This window comes from Branchiostoma lanceolatum, chromosome 9 (assembly GCF_035083965.1).
Source record: "Branchiostoma lanceolatum isolate klBraLanc5 chromosome 9, klBraLanc5.hap2, whole genome shotgun sequence".
Classification (NCBI taxonomy): Eukaryota; Metazoa; Chordata; class Leptocardii; order Amphioxiformes; family Branchiostomatidae; genus Branchiostoma; species Branchiostoma lanceolatum.
The window spans coordinates 15,698,980-15,722,515 of record NC_089730.1 but is presented as its reverse complement, the minus strand read 5'-3'; the positions used below and the strand labels follow the sequence as shown (position 1 = coordinate 15,722,515).

Here is a 23,536-nt window from a genome sequence, read left to right as displayed (position 1 = left end):
AAAACACTAAATGAGCTTAAGTATTCAGCTTGATACCAGGATAGGATTCACCATGACATAAAGATACTTGCAATTGCATATCTGAGCCTGGATCAGAAATTATTTGTGATATACATGTAGACCCTAAACGTGTCTTCAAATGGAAATTTTGAAGATAAGAACTGTCAAAAAGTGACAGCGTCTATCAGCTGAATGTGCACCGAGATATTAGTGCATCTCGTCTTGCTACTGGAGGTAAATGTTTACTTTTGTCACAGCTCGACTGCCACCCATAATGGGGAACCGTTCACTACCAAGGACAGACACAACGACGAATTCCTTACCTATTGTGCTCCAAGGTACTACGGTGCTTCATGGTACGGAAGTTGTCATGATGCCAACCTGAACGGCCTGTACCACCTGGGTGCTCATGAGAGCTTCGCAGACGGCGTCAACTGCCTAGAAGTGTCATAACTACTCTCTGAAACGTACGGAGATAAAAATGCGACCAGCTCCCTGACGTCGTTCATTGAGCTTTTTGCTTTGTTTTATTTGTGTGTGCGCGCGCCATACATTCTAAGATAGTTGGACTGTTTGTGCTGTTTCTACTGGCGTGATGTACTTTTTCTCTCGATCTCGTTAAATTAGCATGACCATAAAGCTAACATTAAATGTTATCAACTGCATCGCTGTATAATTGTTAATATATATATACATATATAAACATATATATGCAAGGAGATGAAAATCCGACCGTATCTATAAAGGAATGGCAGCTTTGAAGTTACACCTTCAACACCTAACCAGGTATCCTCATACATCTATCTAGTTACTACCAAAGAGTAGCTCGGTGTATAGAGAAGCAGGGCAGATTTAGATGACATTTATTTGTTTGCACTCGAAAGTGAACATTGACAGACGAAATGCCAACACAGAAAAATAATATAATTTCTAATGGGTAAATGATGTGCAAATAGACTATAACTGACAAAAGCAAGGACAATTTCTAGCATTGTTTTCATTCCATTGTTTTAAATGGCTACCACATTTTAATCCTATTTTTGGAAATGAAGATGTTGAACAATTACAACGGCGTTTGTCTTTTGTAAGCAATGAAGCCAATTTTTCTTTCACAATGCTGTAAGCTGTTTGATCATTCATTCAACTGTAATACAACCAGGCAGAGCTAGAGCCGTATGGTAGGCCGAATTCCTAGATTTGTCACTTAAATCATCTTCTTAGCTGGATCAAGTCTTTTCTACGTTAAAAAAGACAAGACCTGCTGGTGACAATTTATTTTCTCCACCATTGCTAGTGGCGTGTTGTATATTCTGCCATTGCCGGTGACGTGGTCTGTTTCCCGCCATACAGCTGGGCACATTCGATTTACCTGCCATTGCTTGTGACAGGGTATATTTTCCCGCCATTGCCAGTGACAGAAAATTTTCCCGCCGCTCCCGCCTGTCATGCACACTATTTACGCCAGGCGGCGCTGATCACCACGCAGCGAACTTTTTGAAGAAAGTTTTACAAAACCATATGAAGCATTTTCATTAGAATAACTTGATCCATCAATAATGCATCGGGTCCCCAGGGACACGTTTCCTCGCTAAACGATCACATGTCATTAGAAGCATTATAGAAAGGCATTAATGGTATACTAAATGAGGCAATATCCTGTTGAGGTCAATTTTGAAGCTATTGGTTTAGAGATCTGATCACTGCAATTTCCTTGGTTTTAAAAAGGTAATTTGAAAACAAACTTACTTCAACCAACCACTTCAACACGAACTTAATGAAGGTAATTACATAAGACCGCCATCATGCAAACTATACAGTGATGCTGAGAGTAAGTTGCATATCGACTTATCGATAATTTGCACCTGATATTTTCATCGCTTTGGGACTTAATGTCATCAGGAGTGTCATCACAGGAATGCATCGACGAACCCTTGTGAATTGAAATTACACCAAACGGCCGATCTGCTTTTTCACAGGTTCTTGCAATAAATGACAATGACAGCTGTGCCAACCTAATGATGTGACCTACTATGACACTTATGAACATTTTTTTCTGTAAAATAGGTGAATGACCTTATCTCAGATTAAGTAATTGAATCACTGACATAAAGTACCTTTGTAAATCATGAGAATGGGACATTACAAAAGAATGTGATCAAGAGAACATTTTGCAACAAGACTGAAAAATCTTACGTGATACACGTTGCATTATGTGAATATCATGGACGACAATATGGACACATGCATTGGAAAGTGGTGTCTTTTTTTACGTACGCCGTACATGTATATGTATGTAGTCGTTTAGAGACTACATGGACAGTTTCTAAAATGATACATTCTGAGTTGATCGACTTAAGTTGCAAATGACAACTCTATGGTCGATTAACTCCCCTGGCATATCATTAAATCTATTTGGCCAATTTCTACTATTTCCCAGCAATATATGAATTGGAGTCTGGTAGAGAATAGCATTGATTTTAATATCCAACTGAGTCATGCCATCATTTAATCCCCACTATTCCCTCGGTATAATTTTGAATGCAGTACTATCTTTTACAAATAGACGGCGTCAGCTATGCTGCAAACAGCCTTGTATAAAAAAAAGTTTCGGAAGCGCTTCACTAAGTTTTAAGTGACACTTTGAGTGATGGATGAGAAATAAAAAGATTTATGAGATTTATGACTCCATATCTTTATTGCTGTCGTTATGAGGTGATATATATTTCACACCGGATAGACGAAGATTACTGTATGACCTCAGTAGACTTGCCCCAATTTCCTGAAAACCCCCATCAGCAAGATGGCAATCACGTAGATCAGCACCTTGTGGGGGGATTCAAGAATTACGTGTCACTGGACAGAAATTGTTCTTTAAGCACTCTTAAAGCTTGCTCAAAGGCTTCGGCACTGTTGTTTTGTCACCTGCTGTTTGACAGATGCTGCTCAGTGTCATTGGTGAAAGGCAGTAGATGCTACCTGAAACATCTACTTGGTTCACTATCATTTTTGCGTACTTTACGCAATATCATACGTTTTCGTAAAAATGTTGTACATGTTGAGTTTTCCATCTAAGACTTCTTGAATAAAGCCTAAAGATTGCTTAATTATGTTTAAATGTTTAAGCCATATGTACGAATCTCATAAGCATGCTTAAATGTCTGATTTTGTGCAGTGTGTAGGTAATCCGCTTCGTTAAATCTTCTGTTTATTGCAATTTTGTGTCTAGGATCGTTTAAGAAAAGCAGTGTTGCTCATTGAAATGCGGAATAATTGCAGCAGATATTTCTGTATGCTTATCTCAAGATTATGCAAAGATGATAAATGTATAATCAATTAAAACATATAACGTGGAAGTTAATATTCTCAGTAAGAACAGTTTTTCACAGATAGAACGAGTCAATGATTAACCTGAGTATTTTTCTATTAGAATATCAAAATTGTTTGATAATTTGAACGACCAATTTTAGTCTGTCTTATCCGCTCAGCTAACTGTATCTCAAATATTTATTTCAAATCTTTGTCTGCAAACTCCGAAAACCAGAGTATGTCAACAAGACCTGTATCCTTCGTTGTTGGAACCCTTTTTCTACTTAATATCATGAAGTATTCACCAAAAATCGACGTCCTAAATTTTTGAGTGGAAATATCAATGTCAATATTGATTCTAGCCACTGAGCCTGATTTTCTGTGAAAAGGGATGCACAGTTTAGTGATTTGATATTGAATATCTGGAATGTAATAATTTCCTCTTGTGATAAAATTGCAGATGCAGTTTTATTACATTGCAACGTAATGGTTGTTACTTTAATCACATGCCGATGAGGTGAATTGAAATAATAACAAAAATCAATGACCATACAGAAATGCCCTGTACTAATGGAAACAGTAAAGTGCTGTGTATACAAAAAAGTGTATTAAAGAGATGCAGGGGTCACTTGAAAATGTTTATGTCCTGGGGGTGCACAGGTGTTCTGGATAGAATCGGCCAAGCGAAATGCTTTTTCCGGGGATTTAGTGATCAGAGGTCTTGATTGGCAGATACGACCGGTGGGACATGAAGGTCCCCGGGCCGGGGTGGAGAGCAGGTCACGGTGCCGTGGAGAGGTCGCGTACGCCCTGACGCCAATCTCCACGGTCAGCTCCAGCTCTAGTCAAGATTTCAGAAAGATTCCAGAAGCGTCAAAACAATCTCCTACCAAATTCAAAATCTATATAATGATTATTCCTGAAGCTTACTTCGAAAAACACTTACTATGTACATCGTAGACCACTGGAGGGAATGTGGCGCGACCCCGGGATTGTAGCAGCAGCAGAAGGTTCTGGAAGTATTCAGATAAAATGATAACCTTTTATCGTGGTAGTTTATAGGTTTGCAGATTGACTGCGTGTATATGTCTCCAGCCCCAGTCTTAAAGTTGAATTAAATGAGCCATCCTGTCTGAGTAGTTCTTGAACATCCTGCTTGTGCGTATACCACTGACGTGGATATTTTAGACGAAATGCATTTACGTGCTTACGTGCATGAGCAATAATATTGTGTGTAGAGCAAGTGGATGACTGACTAAATTATTGTTTTGTTGGTATTCTTAACGTAATCATATGGGATGCTTTTGATGAAACATTTAATCTTAGTTTATACATAACGAAAATGTTTGCCAAGAAACATTTAACCTTTGCACATAGCGAAAACGTTTTCTACTTTGGGGGGACCATTCGTGATGTACTCTGTCTCTCCATCAACATGGTAATCTTGTCTCTTGTCACATGACTAATGATGCTGAGTATCACGTGACAAGGGGCATTTAATATACAGACTGGAAACAGTGACGTCAGCTGTCCCTGTTTAAGGTGCTACGTTGTCTATGGATGTAATACTGTTTTATACATTTTTGAGAGAATTTTATATCCCACAATGCGAATCAAAGAATAAGGGAGGCACCCCGAGTAATGATAATGGCAGCACTGTGTGTGCATGTATGTGGGTTAACATCAAAACTCACTGGTCTGTTCAAAGACAGGCAGATACTTCAGAAATTCATTTCATCAGGTTGGTAGAACATAGGATATTAAAGTTTCCTTTTAACACAACCAGTGACTGCTTACCTGCTGACGTTTAAGACACCGTCTTCCGCTTCTGACTGGAGTACTGCTTCTCGCCGCTATATGTAGCCAAAATAGGTGGCGCTTTTGCGGTGAGAAGCTCTAAAAAAGGGCTCTGACAGACACCGAAACGTCAGCAGGTAAGAAGCACCGGTTGTGTAAAACCCCAATATCCTACTAGTAGGCAGCTACTTCTTTCCGGTAGGAATACTTCTATTTTGACAATGTCCCTAGAGATTTCATCACATACATGTAAGGTGTACGACATCTCTGTCTTCTTCCGTAGCGAAGTTTTCCCCCGTCACCAGACCAAACGATGAAACAGATTGAAATTTGGCAGACATTAAAGTAAGGGTTTATAGATAATAATTAGGTTCTAAAATGGGAGTTATTCAACTTCAATTCAAATAAGACCGTCGTCCTTGCCCTTTTCCAACCATAGTTGCCATGCATATTTGATTATGAAGGAAGTACTGTGATCGTGTTTATAGATACGGGTGTAATAGCACGTAACACACAAAATATCGAGCCGCCTTATAACGGTTTGATGATCTTTTACGTCGTGGTATTCTTTCTAACAGTTTATAGCTTAAATGGCTTTTTAGTGGCTCAGTTATTATGAATACGAGAGATACACTAGCTTCTGTAGTGATTCATAATATACCACGCATATTCCTCGGGGATGGAAGAGTCTTTTTGAAGCTTTCCGCATTATCGCTCTGGGTGTTTAAGAGGCCTCCTGAGGATGTCAAGATGAAGTGTTATATGCTTCTTGTAAGTCTAATTTTCTAGAAATAAATGTTTACTGTCTCGCGAGTCCTTGTTTATCAAAGGCACTTACCTCACTACCTCTGTCATAGTACGGAAGGTTTTCTTTCCAATGTTAATTCAATTGCAATGTACATGCCTCTCTTCTAATTCTAGATCAATGACGTTTCATTGTTAAGCTTGAGACAAGAACGTACGTTGGGATAAATGGAAAATGTCTTTATTTTCATAAAAAGTTCTACAACAAGGTGTGTTGTGTAAGGTATTTACCATAAAAGGATTGTATGGGACACAACTTTAGATGTTGCAACGGAAATATTCGTAAAACGTCTACCACAGTCAGTCAATAGCGATAGCTCACTCTACTTCAAAGTTGTCCAGAGGTTAAGTAAGATTAGCAGGTTTATTTCTACATGTCTAGCGCAAAGTTTACAAAATATTCTATACGTCAGTGGCCGATACCGATTGTCTATAGTCGGCATCGCACCTCTATGTACTATGTACAAGTATTGCTATAGAAACTAGCTCCGTTTGGCTCCCCAAGGGATACGTTCCTGAAAATAGTATGGAAATCAAAGGGCAGCATAGAGCTGCCAAGTGAGTGCCTATGCATAATCGGTCAGAAAGCTAATTGCTTCCAGCGCCCTTGCGCAGTACTTGTCCTTGGCTATGTACCCAATGGAATCATGTCATCAAACTATTGTCTCTACGGTAGGATTTACAGTGATGTTCTCATGATCGTACAACCCTTTGCCAGTTATGGTATGAATGTCCGGGATTTCTACAATGTCCTCTGGTTTACTGTTATTGTCTAGACATGAACTTCTTCTCATGCAGCCTTTAATGTCTTGTTGAGCCTTCTTTCTACATCTCCTTCTCCTTTTCATCCTTGAACATTTTGTCGCTAGGCAGAAGACTATCCAGAGTACCACGACCAGCCCCGCGACTGCTCCCACGAGCCCAACAACGTACGTTTTGCGATTTACACCCTCTCTCCCTGTGCCCTCACTGTACGTAGGTGTGTTCGTGATGTCAAGAGAGTCCGTTGTTGGTGGCCATTTAACCACATCGCTGCCTATGTCTCTCTGCAGCTGAGATCCATTGTTCTTCGATCTATCTTGAGGAATTGCGCATAAGCTAGAATCAAAATCATCCTCTATTGGTTCTTCCAACATGGGAATCTCGGTTGCCTTGTTGATAGGTAGGATACTCCCGGTTACGTTTAGTATCGTGTCGAACGTCGCACTTCCTTCAGAATTCCTCGCAACACAGCGATATATCCCAGCATCTGACATAGTAACTCTGCTGATGTTTAATCTCGTTCCAGCCTTGGTAAGCTTCACCCTAAAGCGAAATGTCCCGGGTCTAACCGAGCTACCATCGGGCTTTGTCCAACTGATAGAGCTATCTTTTTCGTTCTTTGCATTGACATTGCACTGCAGGGCTGCACTTTCCCCGACACTCACGTTCAAAGTAGCGTTTGGTGACGGGGCCTCAAGAAGAGGTGGAGAACATGGCATTTTCTCCAGGGCGGTGTCACAAAGTAGAACTCCTTCGTACCGTCTTGGGATTTTACAGTTTCCACAGATGTTGGTCCCACCGTTCCCAACGTGCGTGCGGAGGAATTGGTTCAGCCATTTGATCTGACAGCTGCAGTTCCACGGGTTGTACTGCAGCCTGAGGCTTTGTAGTGCCGCCATATTGGAAAACAGTCCGTAAGGTAGCCCACTGAGATTGTTGTAAGATAAATCCAATTCTTGCAGTGTCGTGAGGTCATCAAATGTCCCTTGTTCAATCTCCAACAGCCTATTTTTAGACATGTTTAATCTCTTGAGTTTTGTGAGTCCGGCGAAATTTTTAGCGCTCAATATCGTGATGGAATTGCCGATCAAAACCAGTTCCTCCAAGCTGGTTAGATGTTGCAGATAAGGCACGGTTTGGAGGTTTGATCGAGCGAAGTTCAGGTATGTCAAACTTGTCAATCCCGTGAACACATTCCTTGAGACGGACCTTAGAGTACCCAACTGCTCCAAGTCTAGGAACCGGAGTAGTGGCAAGGTGGAAAATGTATACGCGTCGAGGCAAATAATTGGGTTCCCATAGAGGCGTAGCAATTGCAAGTTTGAAAGCGGAGAAAACATCTCAGGCGTTACGAGTAATAGTTGATTCTGGTGTAGAAGTAGGTCTAATAGTCTGGTCAGTCCTTGGAATGCACCGACCTGGATTTCAGTGATCGAATTCTGACCTAAGTCCAATTTAGTCAAGTAGGGAAGATACGAGAACTGGTCTTTCACCAACTTTGTGAAATTGTTACGATGAAGGACCAAGATCTTGACGTCCCTTGGTATGCCGATGGGCATTGTGGATAGGAACTTTTCTCCGCAGTAGACGCTCTGCGCAAATTCGCTACACTCGCAAATTTTTGGGCAGTCCCACTGTCCGGCTGTCGGGTACAGCAGCAGTATCATCGGAAACCACGCTTCCAACGGTTTGAACATGATGGTGGTCAGCTTTTTCAGCTCTACCTGAGGAGAATCTGAAATGTGAAAATGATACAGTGTATAGTGGCATCGATCAGGCGACAGTGCCTGAATAAATAGGTAATCCCCTAAATCATTTGTAATACTACCGTCGGCTTGGCAATGAAAAATGATTACTGTGTTACTTTGGGGGATGGCGCCGGGGTAATGAATCACTAGACAAATAGGTCACTTCAGCATGCATGCATTTAGCACAGTGCAGAAACCACGTTTTGGTTTAAGGCATGTCAAAGGTTTTCTTTTTTCCATCAAGGTTTAGTAAAGAAAACAACGCATATCTCATTTTAGATAGCATGCAATTTTTGAAAGTTCATCTGTAAATGACATTATAAAAAGGCTAAACTTTACTTAGCCAACACTGAAATTATCTAATCTTTTCTCATACGGAGCGGACCCTGAATGAACAGTGAATAATTGAAGAGAGACGGGTGGCGACACAGGTTATCTGGCACTCACTGCCCTTTCCTGTAGTCACGTGTCTCTAAAGTCACTCTCATGAAGTGGATGGGTCCACTCCATGAACAATTTGGGTAATTTCCAATTACTTCATTGCTGAATAGATAAAGTTGAACATTTTCACAATCCTTCCGAATTTCCTTTAAAAGCGCTTAACGTACATACCTTAAAAACAATCCTAAGAATACGGTATTTTCAGTCTTTGGGAGTGCTGTAGCATTCAGGTGCGGTGCCTTTGTGACGCTCCTCTGCGAGCAACGGCTCCACACTACGAGTCAATTATTCCAGGGCCTACAGCAGGCTTATGGACGAAGCAGCTGACAGGCGAAGTCAATCACATCCACCATTTACCATCATTAAGATCCACTTTCCACTTGAGCAAAACGACCTCCAAGCGTCCAAGGACCCTGTATGAAACAGAATAACATCACCATGAACGAACAGCATCCTTTATTTTAGTTCTCATATTGTATTTCCGTATCACTTTCAAATACACACATACATGATGGCAAAGTCATTTCTGAAATATGGAACTAGCTAATAGTAAACTATAAGCTTTATCTTTGTATGTAGACATGTTGAGAGGTTTCTTGAATCAATTGGTAAAACTCATTAGAACGGTACAAGAGACCTGAAAGTAAATAAATATTGATTAATGCAAATTTGTCAGCTGGTATCCAAGGTATAAAGGGTGACCCATTTATCGTTGATCCATATCTTAATTCTGGTTATCTCGACTCTCAACTGTTCCAATGGCCAATTTACCCATAAATATAGACAGAATGAGAAACCGTTTAAACACAGGAAGGCCGATTTAAATGTTTCATTGACAAGACCACAATGAAGTTCTACTGGACTGGTTTTATAACTGAAGTAATCAGCCTATGGTTGTTAAATGTTTTGCGGGGTGCCGTCTCCCATCTGGCTATACACATTACAAACACCGTATAAGGGGGTAAAGTTAGACACGGTAAGGATACTACATGTTCCTGCATATCCTTTTATCTATCTATTCCTTATCTATTTACAAATTGTTAGGGTCACCGTGGTTCCTTTAGTTAAAGGAGTAACTGATTTCCATGGGTAGTCAAAAGTAGGCCATAGATACTATTTTCATGGGTGGCCTAGAGATATGCGTTAAATAATTCCACGGATCCACTTGCAGGTTTGCTTGCTCCAGGTCAAGCGTCATCCGTGAGGTAACCTATGTAGTAAAACACTTCTTAGCTTAGATGTGTTTTTTCCATGTGTCTACTACAATTCTTTTATTACTAACATTATTCCATTAAGCATTTATGCCAGATCCTAGTCCCCATCCGCCATCTAAACCATCTTGGCCGCCAGAAGCCCCTGTGCCATCAGCTTGTAGATCAGTATATCTCAACAAAGGCAACGACATAACGGTTATTATGTATGTAGCATGTGTTCGTTATCAGAAAAGATACTGACATGTTAATCTCCACCTGATTGTATTGATATATCAGACAATTGCACATGATATTATATATAGTTTAGGAAGTAGAATTTCTAGATTCATACTTTGTATTTCCATTTTGTAGTTGTAAGTTTACCCTGCGAAAGTCGCTGTGCTTTTTGATGTGTCAGGAAAGCTTCTTCATCTTTTGAAGTTACAAGGAGATGTATACTACTACTAATAGAATAGAAGGGTTTAAGATATAAACTATATCGAATACTGTGGTACCTGTATAACGATGTTGCTGGTTGTTAACTACGCGATATGACAGTGCACGCATCTATATATTAAGTTTTTACTGCTTTCACAAAAGTGGTGTGAATCAGAAGTCATTGGCGGATAAGCGTTGGCAATCTTTTTCCCTAGGGAACAGATGTGCGACTTTAGAGATTACAGTTGTGCGTAAGCTAGATAACCACTTGCTCCAAGCGTTTTGACCCGGGCTAATGTGTCCAGTGGGATATTGTTTCTAAGTGAGGACGATTAATTTCCCTGGTCCATCAGCAGCAGATGCGATTGAACAAGCTGGGGCAGCATCGGCAACTCTACGCGGTTTGATAGATAAAACAAAATCCCACTGATGTATATAGCGATGGTGACTTCATGTTTGGTCAGAATAAAGTACAAATGGCAACAAAGGCCAGAACAATGTGTCTATCGGGCTTCCTATTTGCAGTTATCTTGTCTATTAGTTATTGTGTATGGATGTATTATAGCTGTAACGTAACATTATATAGGACCACATGGGGAATTGCTAACTGAAATGCCACAGGAAGAATTGCTAACTGAAATGTCAAGCTAATTGCGGATCTATGTCAACATCAAGTCAACGCGTTGGTTATCCATAATCTATAAATCACTTGACAAAGATCCATAAATGGTACTGCAGGTTGTATAGCGCTTTATAGTACAGCTATAGGGAGCAAAGACGTGATCATTTGCAAACGCTATCGTCTATAGCATAGAGTGATATCAATCCATATCAAACTTGCGCTCACAGCATTTGTGTGATATGGTCAGTTGGTGGAAAGCACCAATGCGGGACACTGCCTACATTTGCATGAGTAGCCATTTGGGATGTCGGACAGTTCGGCACCAGGACAGTTCGGCTCCTAGCTATAGCCGAACAGGACAATTAGGCACCAGGCTTAGGACTGTTTCTAGACATTTCGCCCACAGGAGGACGCAAAACTCTAACCCTAACTCAACCCTGATCCTAATTCTAACCGTGTCAGTGTCCCCTTAGCTCAGACCAACGGACAGTATAACTCCTTTCTTTACGACACTATTCGTCTGTACAAGAGACAATTGCAGACTGTGTCATAGCATTGCTGTGTTATATTGCGTGCAAAGATTTGACGTGTAAGATCAACGTGATTCAAACGAATAAAGATATGAAAGAAACCGTAACCCTACCCATAACTCATGCTGGACCTGGTGCCGAATCGCCCTGATCGCCTAACTGGGGACCGAACTGTCCTAGTGCCGAATTGTTCTGATACCAGCCTTTTGATACGGAACTTAGTATCTCCAAACCTAAGGTACTAGGATGCTCCTACGATGAATAATACTATACCTATGTGGAAACAACATAAAATAATGCCTATTATGAACATGAATTAACAGCACGCGTACGGCAGGAATTAACATTTTAAATGGTACGAAGAACAGAGCTCGATTAAGTTTGTTAATGATTCTCAGGCTATTGCTTACGTCAAGTAAGCTACATCTAGATGTCCTGCATTTTCTTATCAGTTTAAAGTCTAACCTATGCGTCAGTGATGGATCTACTTACAATTAGCGTAAAATGTATGATTTTTTGTGGACATGTCTTCATTTCAAATAGTCCGTCCTACATGTACGTGTTCGGTCCACTGAAGGGTGGGAGTAACTCATTGCACCTCCAAATGAATAGCATGCTGCTACCCTGTAACCACCACCCCCTCCCAACGTGATTCTCTCCCCGATGTTTCACAACTAATATCAATGATGGTCTCTAATTGAATATATCTACTGTCATATTTCTCGACTGCATCAATTTCTATGCACGTCGTTCATTCTTCATAGCTGTCAACCGACTTTGATATTTCTATTGATGTTATTTAGTTGCGATTTCAAGGTTTTTCCGTAGCATCCAGATACAATCTACCTTCAACCCACACACATAGAAATGTGTGGCATCTGATTTGGTCAGTTACAAATCTTACTTACCTAAAACGTTACATTAGCCTGGGTGCCATCCTATTTCTACCGGGGCTCCTACACTCACTACCCTCAAAAATATTTTTTGAGGGTAGCGAGTGTAGGAGCCCCGGTAGAAATAGGATGGCACCCAGGCTACGTTACATCACCATTCATACGTTTGTGAAAATTAGTCACCCAGGAAATTAAAGCATAAACTTTTTATTCAATCTATACTACTGGATTACAATATGAATAAATCACTAATGAAGGATGTCGGATAGACATCTGGGAGTCTGATATTTTGATATTGTAATTCCGTGTTATGGATTGAATAAACATTTTATATGGATCGAAGAGGCTATGGCTTTATTACAACAACATGCACCTATTAGTAACCTAATGCTTAATTCTAAAGGGGAGAAAAATCTAAAGGCCAGAAAGGGCGTAACTTCAAGAACAGCTTACTGATCATCCATCTAGAACAGAATGGAAGAACAGGAAACCACTTACCAAGGCGTTGCATGACCGGAACTCTACTACATCAGAAGAACTAGCTGTTGCAATCTTACCATCAATAGTAAATTACGCTGTGACGTAGCTTTGGGCCATCATGCATGTACATTATCAGCCCTGCCATTTCTCTCCTTTCAGTCAACCCCAAAAACTCATCACCGAAAATAAGCCACCTCCATTCACGAGATGTATCTCTCTGAGTCTGTAGCATCCTTTAGTACCAGCCCCGGTGCCTTTGAACTTCAGAATTGTTCCTTGGGGACCAAAAGCGTTTTATGAACAGGGAAGTGGGGGCGTGGAGTTCGCCATTCAATCGACTTAGAGTGATGGAGTTGTCCCTATCTTAAGTGATGAAACAATTTATTGTGCTGAATCGCCTGGGAATAACTTCGCCATAATCGGACGACTTCATAAAAGTACAGACACAATTCAGTGCCATACTTTTAATTGGATGCTTCTCAGTTTTTTCAAATTAAATTATGTATTATCGATATCATTTCGAGTGAGTTAGGTAACCGCGTCAACTGAATAGCAAAGTGCTCACCAGTAAAGCTGTTACTGCTTGGCCATCTCTAGTGGGATAATGGTAAGCAGTTTACGAGCCACAAGTGTGCACCATGATCAGGTTAAATCACGAACAAAAAGTACGACTGTACATACAGATGATATTTTGTTCTTAAAAAACAAAACCACATCCCTCGAGTTACACTGAATGACAATCATTGTCTAAAAGCGTTGCGTCACAAAAAAAACGCACAGGACAAACGGAAACGTCACTAGCGACATTTTTGCCATTGTTGGACGATTTTAACGAAACCCCAAAAGAGTGTGACGCACTTCTGTTATCCGATGTCGACAGGAGGAATGTATCTGGGGCAAAACAATTAAGTATTGGGAACAGGAAGAAACGGCCAGTCGAAAGGCCTGGGTAAGCAAAAAATAACAAGGGGATATATAAACCTGGCAGAAAATGTGCTTTAAATGGGCCATGCCAAACGGGGCCCGATATCCCGTCAATCATTTCGGCAACCTGGGAGGTCTAGGGATGTCTGTACCTAATTGTCAGCATTAGCTCCTGTATGCAAGTTTTCAACACATATTTCAACAGAATGTTTAGAGTTCATCCCTGCGTATGAAGTTTATGCTCGTTACATACTTTAGAATAAGCTATTTTTCACATGATTGAACATCACTCTAGTGATTAGTTGTTTTTTTCCTTGTACCTTTCCAGTGTTCCCGCTGTTATTTGGCTAATGAGAACAACAGCGTTTGCAGATTGTACCCTTAAGCCTTTTTAATCCTATGTGCACGCAGTTGTGATTATATGACTTATTCCGTCAGATACGTTTAGTAATTGCAAAAGTGAAGCAATCTTATCTTATATATTTGTTTGAACTAATCTGTAGAATTGGCATTTGCGAGTCACAATTATCTAATGACCCGGTTACACATTTTCTCCAGCTACAGACTGCTGGAACAGGACACAATTTCTAGGTTCAATAGCATATATGTCGCTACTTACATGCAGCATAAAAAGTGGGATTTACTAATGGTGGTAAATGTCAGGTAAGTCTGATGATGGTTCCTTTTCTTTCAACCATTACTAGACATTTACCACCATTGGTAAGTCCCACTTTTCGTGTACCGGTATTGTTGATATGTCCTTTTAATTTTGTAGTATGTCATTATCTTTAGTTAAAGATTCATCTTGTATCCTTTTGCTCTTAGAAATGTATAAGTTTTGTTCCAAGTCCAAGAATGCGATATAATTTATGGTAGGTACACAACCAACAAGCTACGTTAAGGTAACTGACCGTCATTCGCGACCATATATCAACAACATTGCGTTACAAAAGCGCGTGAGGAGTTTTCCACACAGCTAACCATGCATCATACGGTCGGAACAAAGATTGATAATACAGTTGCCACAGGGCCAGGTCCCCAGTGGTTATCACTTTGGACAGGTCAAACGCAATTATTGTTTATGACTTTGTACATGGTAATATCTTAATGAAAACCATTACGTGGCGAGGGGGGGACTGGCAACAGTGTCAGAAGATTTATGATGATTGAAGGAGGTTGATGAAAGTCTCGCCTCGCTCATTTTACTGCAAGGTTTATGGGCATAGTGATGATGAGGTGACATGTCTATTGTTTACGTGCTAATGTTTAAAAAAAAATGAAAACTGCCATATGTTGACCACACGCACACACACAAAACACAAAGCGCAAAAAGCTGAAAACATGTAGTTACCACATTTCGTCATTGGTTGTAACCCTGTAATTTGATAGCCAACAAGGATTTCAAAATTGTAACATTTCAATTACAGGAGTTATGAATGAAATGCGTTTTACGATGCCTTTTATTTAAGACACTCTTTTTTTCCACAGTATTTGATGGTAGTCTTTTGATATCAATTGGTAATGAATACGCCCCGTGTTGCATACAATGTGGCGCAGATTAAATAAGCAGACCGTAACAAATGGTGCCTGTAGAAAGAGAGTGCTTTAGTTCCGATTTTATGATGTTGGAAAACACAATTCATGAAAATTTTACGAGCAATTATAACTTTTTGACGCTTTTTATAAATGGAATTTTAGTATTCATCTGGAGCCCGGAAAGTGTGGCGTTTATTGGCTGCATTTTTTTTCCTTTAAGTTAGAAATATGTTGCTTTTTTAGACAGGCCTAGTTATGTTTATACACAATATCTCTGTTAAGGTTTCCTCGGTTTTCGGAGTTAATATTAACCTAGATTATTTGAGGTAAGCATACCAAAATACAACACGGCAACAGAAGTTATATTTATCCAGAAATAAAAGCCATTCCCAACACTAAGGTTGCTCCACATGCACAGTCAATGCAATATCCTCACGTAAGTCAGTTAAGTCAAAGCTGTCTTGGAACTTTGTAAAGAGTGATGTGAAACTGCTTCAATAGAAATGTTTGCTAAATGCCAATTGAGAAGGGTAAGAAGAATGGTGATTCTACAACAAGTATTCACAAAGAATTAGCTGACTTGACAGGCTTTAGCTCAAGTCAGCATACTTCTTCACTAGGCGAGGGTTGCCAACAATTTATACATTTCCTCAATGTACTTAACCAGAAAAAAGTTACTGCACATGCCAACAGAACTGACCTCCCTTGTAACATACAACTTAGATAGTCACTATCGTACAGTTGATTGAACTTTGGGGTACATCAAGATTAAGAATTCAAATGCGACCGATCGTCAGCGCTATCAGTATCACTCTGACTAAAGACCTGCTTTAAGGAAGCTTCAGATTTCAACAGAATCCTTCATAGCCATAAGTCGATCTTTACAATATTGCTTCTATACTAGCAGACCTAAATGAAGTGCATCAAAGAAAACACAGTATTTCTGACGAGCTCTCAGACAATGTACAGGTTGAATGGAGAGGTATCATTAACTAAGGTCTCTAGAATGGGTCACCGTCTGCTCCTCAACTTGCGCTAATTGATAATAATCATTGACATTATCTTTCAAAGGATGTGGAATGTGTGGTTTAAGGGAAGTTTCCAAAGGCTATGATGGTATTTTTATTCCAGCGAGCTGATTGAACGTTTCTAGCTTGCTTTCAAACCAAAAAAAGGAGTAGCCTCCTTTTCATCTGAGTGATATATGTGTCCCATTCGGCCCATTGTCATGCATCATTTTATTACCAACGAAATGTGCTTCACATCTTACAATTCAATCTAGTTACCTTATCCCATAATTGGACAGGCTACGCTGAGTATTGCGCCTTTGTTACCGCACGCCTAGTCAGCAATAACCCTCGTAACTGATAATAACAATAATGGCTTTTGGGTCCCTGCGGTCCTTTAATCTGATACATTTGTTCTATATCTCAAAAGGAATATTACTTGGTTTGAATGCATCTTGTCGTGGGGAAAATGGTTGCTATGATTTAATTACAGTGTCCATTGACAAGAATTGACGAGACTACCCATAGACATAATACTACAGGCTATTATGCAGCTTGCAGCCAACCATGTTATTAGCTATCTGGAAGTCGTCTATATATGACATCATGTCAGACCCCACATGTTAGCCTTCTTATGAATAAGCTCTTTATACGTTATTGTGACCCTCAATTAACCCCCGTTGCTTCATGAAACAGACATTAAATGACTAATCAACCTTTCGACCCCAGTGGAATTCCAGCCAAAACAATTTTTTGCAGTTATTGAAAACACTATATGGTAATTAGATGAGATATGTTTTTGTAGTCATTTTATACTAAATGCATTGAGTAAAAAGTAAGGAATCGTAAGTCAAGTTTTTACCAATGATTGTATGGATTGAAAATATCAATACGGTCAACACTATGGCAAGAGGAGATAAGCAATGATGTTTGTAGTAAAGAATTACGCGCCTATGGATTTTTTGCATCCTTTTTGCATGTCTATGAGGGGTGATCAATACGTTATAGGCTTACCAAGAAATAAGGTACACAACTTAAATTTTCGGAGCATAATCATTTAGTATAAAGCCTTTTATGAACGTCTACAAAATTCGAATCATTAGGATCATTTTGCTGCAGGCGACACCCAGTAACGTTAGGTGAGAGAGAAGAAAAAAAAGATGGACAACTTTCTCAGCTGAAAATCTTACTAGTTGAAGAAACATATGGAATTCTCATCAAAAGTATTGACAATGCCTTACAGATTCCATGGCATGCGGAACTCGACACACACAGCTCTGATCACAATTAATTCTTGTTTTTCTCATCACTTACATACTGATGTTGAAAAGGGCATCAACTGGAAGGTAATGACTTGAATTTCGGTGGATTTTGATAAAAGACTACATACTTATGATAATGCTTATAAATACATCTAAATAAATCAAGTTAGTAGATCAGTCGCAGCATGAAAAATGGTTATACTTTACCATACTACAAAATGTTTCTGATAATGTCATAAATTCTCATTAGCATTCTTGCAAAACGACTGTTTTTATGGAGATGTTAACACCATCAAATCTAGTTGCTAATTAACAAACAACCCATTTGGAACGTACAAGCATGTAGCTATAATTAAGATGGATATTAACTAATTCAAGAAACCTCCTTGACAATACTAGATGATCCTCAACACATGGAAATGAGACATTGGGAACATCATGCATTACAATTTCTCCTTCACGTTGGTTACTGCTCTAAATTGGTAAAATAACTTGATTCAAGTTCTAAAAGGATCCAATATAGAAAAAAGAAATCTAACTGACCCTGAAAGAAGCTGAAAAATGACACTGTAAACCGAAAAGCTTACAACCCTAAAAAAAGTACAATCATTCCGTTCAGAAAGAGTATGTAACAAACACCCGGCCTTGCACCAGTTGCACGCACCTTGTACTTATCAGGGTAATGCAATTTTCCTAGTCACAGCCAAACGGCATGTACTAAACTGTTACAGAAAATATATACATTGGAGAGCTTTATCTTTTAGATGTTCAAGCACGGGTCTCAATGTGCACGTAATTGGCCCCGGTATATGCTCCATGGAGCCCATCTTTAGAAGCACAGCTACCCTAACATAGCAAAACTGCAACAATACCCAATACTAGGAGGCAACATTCTATAATGAGAGAAATAATAGGAAATAAACCTGAGAGACTGACGGTGATGCCGTCTGAGCCGTTGGCCGGGATGGCGGTCTCACAGGAAGGCGCCCGATCCCGAATGAAGACGTTCCATGTCTCCCAACGGAAGCATGCCATCACTAAGCCCCATAACCTACTGGACCTCTAATGACCGAGGCAATGCTGAAGTCATGATGCCCCGATTTGACCTGTTTGCTGGTAATGTCCTTTATAAATTACAGTCTGGGTTAATGGGAAGGAATGGCTCCATTCAACCTAAAGCTTAAGAATAGGCAATTTTCATAGATGACTACGACTATATAACCAATGACAAATTGAGCGATTAGTAACCTACATTCATACGGACTGCCGTTAAGCCATTCTCTGTGGGTAGAACATAGAATAATATCCCTTATGAAGACCAAAATGAAGAAAGCATAGCATTGATGGTGGTACGGTTAGAGGAATAAATGTCTGTAATCATTTCTCACAAAAATTGAGGCGAATCAAATATGATGTGTTTAATGGTGCGTATTGTTCTATTATTTGATAGCCAGTTTGTGCCATTATATTGAATGTAATCATTACAGAAATGGTGGAATAGTACAAAGGTAATAAACGTCCTTTGGTAAAGATAAGAATACACGAAATACTCGGCCTTCCACTTAATATGTAGTTGTTTTTTTTAGTTAACGTTACTAGACGTATTCTCTAATCGTTGACTAGGTCCTGGAAGCACATACACATAGCTACAATTTCTGCGCTCTAACCTAGTTCCTAGACATGGCCTAAACTAAATCGTGTGACTCCTCCCGACACCCTCTGCTGGCGGTAAGTCATGCGTTTAATACAATTTATACTAAATCATTGATTTCTTGCAGGAAAGTTTGTAAGCCTATTTGCAAACAATGTCCTCTGAAGCTTACTTATCTTCAAGTAACGTTGCGATAAAATATTGAAGAAGGACTGTGATCCGTCTATCACTTTATGCACATCTATTATACTGTGTCTTTACACATCCCCGTCTGTCCTCTGGAATTTGATGAATGTTGTCAGTCGCAGAGGTTCATAATTGTACGATCGATATGAGCTATAGGAACGTCCCAGTTTGTAATCCAAGTAGTTAATTGGGATCTTTGTGCTATCTTTGATGTATTTCGCTTCAATTCACGTAAATGACGGAAAAATACACACGTTTCCTTACTTCACCAGTAGTTCTAATGTATTCTGTGGCACCTCTTTCCACATGTATCAGCCAGGACCAAACTACTACATATTTCACTTTAGATACCCCTGTCAAGCATTATTTTTCTAAATTCTCGTATTCTATTCCAGTATTTCTAGCTCTGCCTAAAACGTCTGTAAAAGTCAAACGTCTGCAATAAACTCGGCCATTTGGTTTCCATAACAGGGCAAATGAAACTACTCCCTGCTTGGCTCGACAGCAATGCCCGTCAAAGTTTACTCCGGTGGCGATGATATAACCTTCGCCTGTGAATTTTGACATTGGCGTTTAAATCAGCCTAAACATTTGGCAGATATTGCCGTTTACTTGCCGACTAGTTTTGATTGTCGCAGTGATCTGGCTGGTCACATGTCATTTTCACGTCTGCCAAGCATACACAATTGATACTGCCAAAAGACCGTCTTACCATGTAAGGATTTTCCGCAAGCTGACCTTAAGTCATTTTCTTTATTCGCTGGTTGAATAAAACATTGGCGATGGCTGTTACCAACATCGCAAAAGAGTTATTATGCACACAGCATATAAGGTAATAAGAAGTTACTGCTATTCTGACAGGAACAAATATCCTTTTACAAGAAAGTACGTTTGTTTACTGATTCAAACTAGGATGATGAATTGCAACACCAGAATGATCTCTGATGGCCACACATTTCTATATTACAGATGTGAGGAGGAAGACGGCCTATGATTACTTTGTTGGGTAAATGATGGCCACATCTGTAAAAATGTTGTAATCTGTAAATTAGTAAAATATGCCGTGTTGAATTATAATGTGATTTTTCGTGATACGTGACGGAATGTATTAAGACTAACACAACCAAATGATGATTGTTATTCGGTAAATAGATACACCCATAGTAAGTGATACCACATCATGCCCAAAATAGAGGTATCAAGAGATATCAGTTGAAACATATTTTACCTTAATATACTGCACTGCTGTACTACAGGGATCTTGAAAAATCAATGCTGACGTCATGGCACATTTCGTGCTTATATTGTATCATTAATGACAATACCTGGGGCTGTACATTTGCGAAATATACGGACTGCGAATGCCAAGTGAAAAACTCGATAAAACTGATCAATCAGCGATGAGAGCTAATAAATATGACTTTTGATTTCTAATGACAGGAAAATCTATGGCATATCCACGATCATTAACGTCAGCACTTATGACATACAGAACTCCTGAACGTTATCCAACGATACTAATTCAACTCAGTAGTTGCCACATTTCTTGGAAAGCTAAAAGTTTCGCTAGAATAAACAGATAATGTTCCTACAGCTACATGTAACTGATTTGAGCCATTAACAGCATTAACAAACACAGTTTTGACTTCCGGGGCGTACATTTACCTTTAAAACGACAGCTGCCCAAGCGAAATAAAGTGACGTACTGGAAAATAAAGCACCGTGGCAGCACAAAACGCTAAAAGGACAGCTTTGACATATGTAGGCATATGTTGAAGGAAAGGTAGAGAATACGCACATGGAAAGGCTGCAACCACAAAATAGCAAAAAAATTGGCAGATAGCTCAACAAATTTCATAGATGGAGAACAAAATTTTTTTATGTTTTTTTTTGTATTTTTATACGTCTGCATCGTGCATCATATTCAGATTGTAAAATAATTTTGATCGCCCAGTGGTCTCTCACCGATTGCCATCTATTGAAAAGGTCACCAAACAACCAGTGAAAGACAAATAGAAAGTCATTATCTTTTTGTTCGGTAGCGGCGGGGCGTTAATTGTTTTTCCAAAGAGAAAAAATTGGGGCTTAATTAGCGTAACTGCTTGGAAATGTACAGGGCAAGTTTCAGACGATATTAACGCGTCGTTGACATTATCAGAAGGATTTTTTTAAACGATCCAGAAGATGCGAATTTGCAGAAAAAGTTCGAAGTGCCTGAAAATATACCACATTATACCAATATACCAGAGAAGATAATGAAAAACAGCCCAAAATACATCATTACGCCATCGCTTTGTATACTTTCAACCTTAGACGCGTAGCGATGAGAATCAAATGAGTGTAATGATGTTCACTGTGTAAAGTAGAAGTACAACAGTGGTATATAATCGAGTCATTCTGTGTTAATTTTGTACATTTCATTAAAGACGTCAACGGAACGAAACTTTCTCAATCTAGTAAATTGCTAAAGTTGTTGTTAGTTGATCCTTATAGACCTGCATCCCATGGCCACGATCGATGATGTGAACTTGGCTTAAGTATACGATGCCTTGTGAGAAGTTTTGTAGTTAAGGAATCAAGTTAAGAAGTCTCATCAATAATTCGTTATCTCGATCGTCTTGGTACGTGCCTAACAGCCTCGGGGATGTTATCTCTCGTCAAATGAAGTGGGTGGAAGTGAGAAATTGACCTGGAGGTAGGGAAATATGTCGTCCAATTTTAGCTGAGAGAACGCAATGGCAAGGGTCGTTTCGCCCACCGGAGCCGTGAGCATAGCTCAGCTCCGCTATCAATTTTCACCGGCTGCCACTTCGCTCTTTAGTATTGAAGATCAGCACCTCCATGGAATTGCAAGATTAGACAGGGAATGAAAGTTTGATGAACCTTTCCGCCTTCTAAGCTGACCTTTATTACGAGAGATGCGCGGATTTTCCTGGCAACAGAAAGGTCACATAGGACCTGGTCAATGTGTTAAGTGAGCAGCTTTATAGACATCCGTAGCTGTCACACCTTAAAGCGAGTTGCCCGCCCCTTTCCTTCATCCTGAGATGGACTATTCAGGTGATCAGAAAAGTTTCTTATTCATAAAGCCGACAATCGTTTAAAGTGATGTCAGCCAAATGTCCTGTATGCATCACTGATATTTTCCTTTCAAACGCATTCTGGTCACTCTTACGCTTATATCTGATATGAGGTCAGTTCTAATACTGACATATCAAAAAGGAGCATTGCTATTTCAGGAAGCAGTTATTAACACATGGTAGAATATATCATAAAGGATTTGTTAATATTGGTTCGGGTATTCATGATATTTTCAGGACATGAATCTCCCGATAGGCCCATAGGGAAATCTGCAAAGATGTCTCAAATAAGAATGTTCTGAAGGTCTTGACAGATTTTATAGACATACATACTGAACTGATTCTTTGCACCTTTTGCTTTCTCTTTTACAGCTTTCTGCGATAGATAGTTCTCAACATGACCTTTTTGTTCTTTATGGTCAAAACTGTTAAAATAATTATAGTGCAACCTAGAAGCCTTGGATGTGGGAGAACAGTTATTGTGCTCACACGCTTACATTTTTTGCTGTCAAAGTAAATGCATTGAACACGACTACTTTGTGAGAGGAGTTAAGGAAGCACATCGGAGCACACCTACCTTGTCTCAGCCAGAACTGGGCGATATCAACTTTAGACAAATTTTGACCTAATGCTGACGTCACACGCGTGTTTACAGCGCTTAATTCAGGTAGCTGAAGGAGACCGAGTGATTTGATTCAAAATTTCAGTGAGTCAAATTCCTTGAGTCAGATTTTTCATGAAGTAAAGACAACGTATATTAGTCTACAAACTGCACCTTTTTTCTCCTCCAGTAACTGCTGCAAACCGCACTTACGCGAGCAGGTATGAGCTATTCACCTGGCGTACTCAGCACCACCGGCCCTAGCCCTATAACCA

General features: G+C 39.6%; 1 protein-coding gene across 4 annotated transcripts in view; it reads right to left on the bottom strand.

Annotated features, from left to right (window-relative positions):
- Window positions 1-6,072: 6,072 nt before the first annotated feature.
- LOC136442494 (leucine-rich repeat-containing protein 4-like) overlaps window positions 6,073-23,536 on the bottom strand; it is a 145,115-nt gene continuing 127,651 nt past the window's right edge. For all 4 annotated transcript variants that reach the window (XM_066439381.1, XM_066439382.1, XM_066439383.1 and 1 more), the window contains 2 exons: window positions 9,030-9,271; window positions 6,073-8,404 (listed from right to left, as the gene is read on the bottom strand). In XM_066439381.1, coding sequence (XP_066295478.1) covers window positions 6,561-8,366 — 1,806 coding nt within the window. In that variant the 5' untranslated portion in view covers window positions 8,367-8,404; window positions 9,030-9,271 and the 3' untranslated portion in view covers window positions 6,073-6,560. The remainder of the gene's footprint in view (window positions 8,405-9,029; window positions 9,272-23,536) is intronic.